Source organism: Pundamilia nyererei, unplaced genomic scaffold, assembly GCF_000239375.1.
Source record: "Pundamilia nyererei isolate P.nyererei 1_Seehausen unplaced genomic scaffold, PunNye1.0 scaffold00358, whole genome shotgun sequence".
NCBI lineage: Eukaryota > Metazoa > Chordata > Actinopteri > Cichliformes > Cichlidae > Pundamilia > Pundamilia nyererei.
In genome coordinates, this window is record NW_005187759.1 from 401,366 (window position 1) to 409,218 (window position 7,853).

General features: G+C 42.1%; 1 protein-coding gene across 7 annotated transcripts in view; it reads right to left on the reverse strand.

The window, feature by feature from the left end:
- zmynd11 (zinc finger, MYND-type containing 11) overlaps nucleotides 1-7,853 on the reverse strand; it is a 28,702-nt gene that overhangs the window by 3,804 nt on the left and 17,045 nt on the right. For 5 of the 7 annotated variants that reach the window (XM_013915761.1, XM_013915760.1, XM_013915757.1 and 2 more), the window contains 8 exons: nucleotides 5,375-5,536; nucleotides 4,962-5,039; nucleotides 4,128-4,220; nucleotides 2,974-3,061; nucleotides 1,780-1,835; nucleotides 1,552-1,629; nucleotides 1,207-1,325; nucleotides 726-1,011 (listed from right to left, as the gene is read on the reverse strand). In XM_013915761.1, coding sequence (XP_013771215.1) covers nucleotides 726-1,011; nucleotides 1,207-1,325; nucleotides 1,552-1,629; nucleotides 1,780-1,835; nucleotides 2,974-3,061; nucleotides 4,128-4,220; nucleotides 4,962-5,039; nucleotides 5,375-5,536 — 960 coding nt within the window. The remainder of the gene's footprint in view (nucleotides 1-725; nucleotides 1,012-1,206; nucleotides 1,326-1,551; nucleotides 1,630-1,779; nucleotides 1,836-2,973; nucleotides 3,062-4,127; nucleotides 4,221-4,961; nucleotides 5,040-5,374; nucleotides 5,537-7,853) is intronic. The other 2 variants (XM_005752425.2, XM_005752421.2) reach the window with 1 other exon arrangement.

The following is a 7,853-nucleotide window of genomic DNA, read 5'->3' on the forward strand; positions in this document are numbered from 1 at the left end:
ACTCTATACTAGTACGCAGAGCTGTGAGGAACTTAGTTTGTTCTTTTGAACTACTACATTGTTGCAGAAACATTGTAAACTACACTGCACACCCAAACCTCAAACAACTCATTCACACAAACTGGAACATTACCGGGTCAACTGTCATAGTTTTCACATGATAAAAACTGGAAACAAAAAGGGACAAAGCATTTATTCCCAGAGGTTCGGCTATCCGGTCAAAAATGTTAATGCTGCTCTTTTCATCCAGGGAAACTGAGAACCTTCCAGGCCTTCATGTCAGCTTCAAAACTGGCTTTTGTACTTTTAAAAAACAAAAACAAAAAAAACCCTCATTAAGTTTTAAGGAGGGCTTTGAAACAGAGACAGCATTAAAAAGCTATTTTTGAAAGTAAGACACAACAAAAAGATTGTTTCCGGGCGTACAACTGATACTGGGCCCATCCAGGGTGTACTGGAGAGGTGAATGTCTCAGCATGTCACTGGAAGAGCTCAGTAGACAGCTGGAGAGGGAGGTCAGGCCATCTCTTCTTTCTCTGCTGCCGCAACAACCCCGAAGAAAACGAACAGAGGTTTTTGAAAGCGCAGGAAGTATGCAGAGCTGGAAGACTAACGGAAATCAAAACCCCATGAAGACATTCTCTTGGCCGTCTTTGGCCTCCAACATCTTATCCTGTAATTCACAAAGTAGAAAAGGGGATTAAAAGCGTGATGGCTCCACTTACATGGCGGACCTGCTCATTGCTGGTGGAGGAGATGCTGGACTCTGCTTCGTCCGTCCGCTCCATCCTGTCCGTCCTCACGCTGCCCTCCTCCTGCTGCTGCCGCTGACTCTGTTGGTGTGGCGGGCTGCCGTCCTCCATCTTCGTTTTCCAGAAGCGTCCTTCCTTCAGGAAGCTCTGGTACACCTCCAGCTCTTCACACGCTTTTTTCCAACCATTGCTGCGCTTCACCTGCAGCTGCTGCACGCTCACCTTGATGTCCTGGATGTTCTCTGAGGGGATCCACGCTCTGCAGGCCAACAAAGAAGAACAACCATTACGATTGACAGGTTTCAAGCTCTATTCAACTTCAGTTTAGTGTTGAGAAATGATTTTAAAAGTAATTTAAAGTAAGAATCTGGTGTAAAACAGTCACAGCATGTGGCGCTGTCTGAAAACAAACAATCAGAGGAGTCATGCTGTGCTTTGTTATAGTTGTGCTAACCTCTGGTGTTGATGTCCAAAGAAGCGTACGTCCACCTGGTTGTCCTCTCTCTGCAGGACTTTGGCTGGCCAGTAGCCAAAACCTTTCATCTTGGCCCAAACCAAGTCATGGCTGGGGCTCTGCCACGCAACACAGAGAAAACTTATCAGGAACAAGATGCAACAGACGTGATCAGCTCATTTACAGAGATCGTTCTGTAAATGCAACAGACATTCAGCGCACAGTAAAGCTGCATTTCTCAGCTGCCGTCAGCACAAATATTTGCATGAATAAAGATCATTTTTCTGCTGCTAAAAGGAATAAAGTGGAAATTTAGCCTGTTGAAGCCACTTTGTTTATACTCACACAGGGATAACAGAACCAGTTGTCGGGCCGGGCGTTCGACAGGTAGAAACAGTTCTTGCATAGCAACAACTCATTCAACTGGAAGACACGGAGAGTGGGAGGAAAGAGAAAGGAGTGCTCATTGTCCCAAAAAACACATCTCAACTTGTCACTAATTAAAGTTAATGAAAGGAGCTGCGCGATGAACTCCAAACTGGAGTGTAAGAGGAAACGATAAAAAGACGATACCTCGTGACACGTGTCACTGAAGAGCAACCGTGCAATCTCGGCCTGGTCGCTGTGAACTGCAACATACAAAATAAGACAGCAAAACCTCTCAGTCTGGTCACATCAAGGTTAATACAAGAAAAATCCCAAACCTCAACTAAAACATCAGGACATGAAACACTTTGGGTAGTGATAGTAAACCTAATGGTTTCTGGTGTTAACTCTGGTTTTTGGGATCACTCTGAATTCAAACCCAGCAGGCGCTGCTGTTAAACAATATTTTAATGAACATCCAAGGAGAAATTGTGAGGTTTAATAATGTTCTGCAAGTCATCTTGTTGTTATGGTTCTTTTTTGTTTTTTAGCCTAATGAGTTCAGCTCGTGGAGACGATTCTCTAAAGCTTCATTGAATGTATTTAAAAACAAGCATTTGTTTCCTTGTTTAAAATTTGAGATTCAGGGCTTTCAAGATGATCAAATAACAAAATTTTGTTGAGCCGTAAAAGCTCGACACGTGTTACCGGTGTGTTAATTAGCCAAACATAACAAGTAAAACTCTCTAATGTTAAGCTATAAGCAAACCAGGCCACAGTCACATGACTTCAGCACCACCACCAGCAAATCCTGTCCTCTGTGTGAGGACATCAAACAACTTATACAGTCTCAGTCTGACACTTGCTGACATTCATCCTCTGATAAAAGCTACAAAATTCAGTTTGTTTTTTTAAAACAAGGCGAAATTGTCTAAAGCTAGAATTAACCACAGATCTTAAGGCAGCAAAACACACAAACACACAAACACACAAACACACAGAAAACCATTTCAGAAGCGAGGCAGATTAAAGGGACTTAAATGTCCAGGTGTACCCTGACTTTCATCCCACCACAGCTGGGACAGGCTGCAGCATTCCTACAACTCTGACATGGATACGTGGAAGAACATGGATGGATGGATATACTGAAAAATTGTCAAATTGTCCAAAAATGATTCCATGCATTCAATTTATTGATAAAAACATTTAAAACAGACTAACACTAAATGTAATATTCGTTTTATTAAAATTGAATTCTTGTAAGATTCACTCTTTTTACAAAACAGTCAACATTTGGGAACTTTTTTGCTTTTTGTTAAGAGGAAACAGGGTTTACTTTAAACTCCTCAATCTAAGGTCGGTGTGTTTCATAACCAGTATGTGGCGACACATTGAACCCACCTCCGTACAGTATGGCAGTGTTGTGAACAATCATCTGAGCGTCTGCTTTGAACTCTTCAAAAGTCTTGTACTTTCCTTCAGACAGATTCTGAAAGAGTCACAAATATTGAAAAGAAATTTATTCAGGAGGAGAACGAGGACAAAGAGTCCACTCACATGCTGAGTGTGTGTTAGGTGAGTGATACAAAAGAGGTTACCCCCCCCACCCCACACACACACACACAGAGCTTTGGCAGAAGCTGGATGTGATGCACGCCTTACCACAGCACAGCCCTGCCTGTCTGACCAAATCTTGCAAAATGGTTATTTGCAAACCATTCCCAGTACTTAAGACTCGAGTCAAATTTATTTGCATAGCGCCATTCCTCATCTTGCTAACTTTTTCTTGTGTTATGCGTTTGCATCACTGAACTGTACATAATACAATGTAACAAGTGTTCCTTTTAACATTTAAGGTTTCATGTTTGCTCCACTTGATCAGAGTCAATTTCTGTGGGGAGGAATTTGATCTTCCCCAATCAAACCCTGGTACCTATGTGAGTCCAAAGTCTTTCTAGCGCTGATGAGATGCCATGCTAAAGTAGCAGAGTTTTGAAAGTGGAGCAGAACAATATATTAGACAATACTGAGAATAGATTCCAGTGCACATACTTGGTTCCACCTCACAGCCTGAGAATAGCTTGACAAGGGTGTTAGTCCCATCACAAGCCGATTAGCTAATCAATAGTCATCTCAGAGAGCTCACTGGAGCGTTCGCTTTTCAGCGGAGAAATTACACAGTTTCATACCACGATGCCAGAACCCACTCAGGAGTGGATGAACTCAAAGTTCTGGACCCTGGAAAGTTTTTAGACTAAAACCAAGTTAAAAAAGGGGCTTCAATGTAATTCACAGAGATTACCTCCAGGTCTGTTGAAAAAAAAAAAAATGTGGAAAAGAAAAATCAGCTTCTAAACTAACTGATGTCCAAATCCAGCTCACAGAAACAAGCCTGACAACCCAGATGTTAGGAGAACCCAGTACATGATTCTGAAAACAGCCTTGAAATCACAACCTCTGCACAGTGAAGGTCAAAATGGCTGTGAAAATAACACAAATATACTTAATCAGACAAATGTAAGCGGAGCTGTGATGATGCCGAGCTCCACTGTTACCTCTTGGATGTTGGAGACGTCCAGTGCAGTGTGGATCAGTCGTCTGTACATGGGATGTTTAGTGTCTTTGCCTTTTTTGTTCAGGTCCACTGCCTGCAACGTAGACGAGGTGTAACGATAAAACGCAGTCTGACGTAGGAAAGCAGGGATGTGTTAGAGGAAGGTGACGGAGTAATGAAGGAGGGGGATCCCGGGAGGTCTACATCGATAGAGGCAGCATGCGGGGTTAATGATGAGATTTAATATGCCTTTAAGAGGGAGACGGGGGGGAAGATAAAGGAGAGAGGAGATGGAGGGACTGAGTGTGGGCATGGAGACGTAATGGGAGAAAAGATGAGGGGAAGGGTTGTATAATGAGGCCTTTTTTTTTTACTACTACACCGATTCAGCTCCATATTTTTATTCTCGGACTTGAAAACAATCAATATTTATCATTAGTTTTTCTGCAGCTCCTCAGTTGAAGTTCGCGTCCGTCCACCTTTTAAGCCAGCACTCTACTAATCGGCTGCTTCTCGCGAGTAGACCATTTAAACATTAGGTGGGCGGGGCTTCTGATGTCACAGCCAGAGCCGCGCGTGACTGAGATGAAACGAAGCATTCAGAGCAGCCTGAAGCATGACTTTTTGGCTCACAGGAATTTCTCGCACATATGCCGGTCTTATTATTGAAAAACCTCAGCGTGGGCATCCACAGCTGTATATGTGTAACTACGGTAACGAAACAGAAGAAAAAAGGATTTGTAACATGCAAATCTTGTAAGCTGGATTTCCATAGTTAGGTTTGATGACAACAACAACAAAAACAACCAGGGGTAAAAGTACAGGCTGTTCTCACCCTCTCCTTCATACGCTGGACAATGAAGCGCAGGTATTTACACATCTCCTGTTTGTTTAAGTTCTTCTTTTTACTTCCCTAATGATGTGCAGAAAGAAAGAAAAAAAAAACAGACAGACATCACATCACTGCAGGAAGTGTTCTGACAGTGTAATAGAAATACATTTCAATATTAAGTCATTATGGCCCCTGGCAGCTGTTAGAAAGGCAATATCCTGAAATATTAAAAGATAAAATCCTGTTGGAGAGAAACAGAAAGCAGTGTGGGACAGAAACGACTCTATGTGTGAAAAAAAAAAAGACTAAGACTGTAGGATCATCTGTTTGTAAAGACCAGCCTTAATCTTAATCATCAAACAGCCCAGAATCTGTTCACTTTCTCACGAACGTGCTTGCACTCTTCGAACACCCACCCTGCAGACGACGCACTGCCAGGGAGATCCTCCGTCTCTGGGCTTGCACTCGTCCGACAGACACTTGAGATGATAGACTCGGAAGCAGTTGTCACATGTTAGGACGTCACCCGGTAGGTGACACTCGAAGCAGTACCAGTCGTGGCTCTCCGTCTCCCAGTCCTGCAGCGAAGACACAGCAAAGCACAAGTTTGGGTGACCCCCCCCCTCCAACCCGCCAACCACAGCAGGGGAGGAAATGATTATATTTTTTTTTTCCTATCCTCCATCCTTGATTAAAGCTAGCTCACTAGGATGTCAAGCAACAGAGCAGAGAGACCAGTTAATTCCTGAAAGTGTCAGGATTTGCCCCACTGGGAAGCATCAACCTGTTTACTCAGCACTGACAAGGACCATCAAAAGCCTCAATTTTATTGGTTTAGCGCGCCATCGTAATCAAGATTTCTATATTGATCCTACTCGTCCTTTTTCCTGATTTGATGTCTGCGATGTGACTCACTTTCGATTTTATATTTAATTTTTTTTAAGTTATTGCTAGAGGACACGGGGGAGTCAGGTCAGATATAAACCCTAAGAACAAAAACTGACTGGTAACCTACAGGTAACATAGTCTACTGCTTTTTTGCTGCTCATGTTCAGATATGTCTAGAAAATATATGCAAATAGATTCTAGCACATGTGACTGAATAGCTGGTGGTATGATTGTAATATTAGGAACACTTGCTTCCCGAGTGCATTGCAGCAGAAACTTTTAAATACATCATTTCATTGAAATTCTACAGGAATCCTCTATAAATGCACACTGACCAAACTTCCTCACATAGCCTGGGAAAAAAAACCTTTTCATCCTGAATCTGATTATGGAGACACACTCTGTGCATCAGCAGTGAAGTCATTTAGCCCAAAAAAGCTAATTTGGACAAATAACACTGTCCTTGTGATAGCTGAGTAAAAGGTCAATGATTCAAAGTGTGAATCAGTAAGATCATCTGGGTGGAAATATCTTTCCTCTCAGAAAATATGTTAAGCTGGTTTTCAGAAAGAGCCCTTCAAGCCTTTCCCCCTCTTTTGTGGATATACAAGAATGAAAAGAAACAAAGTGGTTGTGCCGAGTTCCTACAAGGTGTGAATGTGGTGAACGGCCTGAGTGATGAACACTACTACAGGAGGGAATCATTCGATTGTTCCTAGATAAACGCAAACAGGGAAGCGGCAGGGCAAAAATGCAGTTTATCTATAAATCAATGCAGCTGTTGAACAACTACAAAGAGGCTTCACAAATGCTAATATTAAAGTAGTGAAGGTTTATTTAGCGTTCTTAAATTATAAATGTATTATTTTTGTCGACCTTTCCTTTTCAAAACTTTTGTTTTAATTGCTTTTTTGTGGTTTGCTCAATTTTAATGAATGCCTGCTACTTCTCTCGGCAATTACTGGCTAGCCTTGGGGCCGGGCATCAATCCTCATTAGTAGGACCACAAACGTGTTTAAATTTCTGTAATGCTCTGCAATCTGGTTTTCTTATGCTAATGTGCAACATTTAACATTTCCCTGCGATGGACTTTAAGTAGAACTGCACAATACAGCTATTGCCATATAATTCAGCCATATTATTGTATCAGCCAATACCCAGCTGATCCTCCTCTATTCCCTGCTAAAAGTAACACAGTCAAGTCCGGCAATTTGTGACCGGTGACACAGTTTTTACGAAGATGGTGCAACAGATTAGAAATGAAATGATCAAGACTGCAGATTCTCAGCTTTAGCTCAAAAGTCTGAAAATAGAAAATACTGTGCTAACCACTGAGGGTGATTTTATTTTTCATATGATAACTTAAAGTTATTTTTGTCGAGTAAGAAGCCCCTGCTACGTCACCAGAAAGGAGTTTCCTCCTGCTTTTATTGAACTATAATTAAAAGTTGTGTTCATAGAGAGCAGCCTGTGAATGGATGATGTGCAGGAGCATTCCACGGCGTATCCGTAGCATTCAGCAGGTCAACTGAGTTGCGCCGAGACAGGAAGTAAAAGCACTAGAAATTCACGTACTTATCAGCCTGTCAAGAGTCCAACTCCTCCCACTCACAGCCTTGCCGACACAGTGGGTCCAGCAGGAGTCGTGACTGAGTGCAGCTCAAAAAAAAGAAAACGCAAAAAAACCCAAAAACCCCAAAAACAGCACTTCTATTTCTCTTGATTTCTTCTCCATGTGCTGCTATAGTTTAGGTTTTGAGGGGGGTGAAGCACACTGGCTAATAGCTGCAGCAATGACAAAGTAGTAAAGAGTTTCTGATGAGGTCTGTTTGCCTTCTGCTTGCTCAATACTGAAGAAAACCCTTTTTAAGAATGCATTTTCCTAAACAATCCTGACAAGTCTTTAAACAAAAGACGGTAACAAAAATCGAAAGTGCAGGAGTGTAACCCGCTGCTTCATATAGGGGATGAAACTAGCCATAAAAAACCTGCAGGACTCATTTGTCC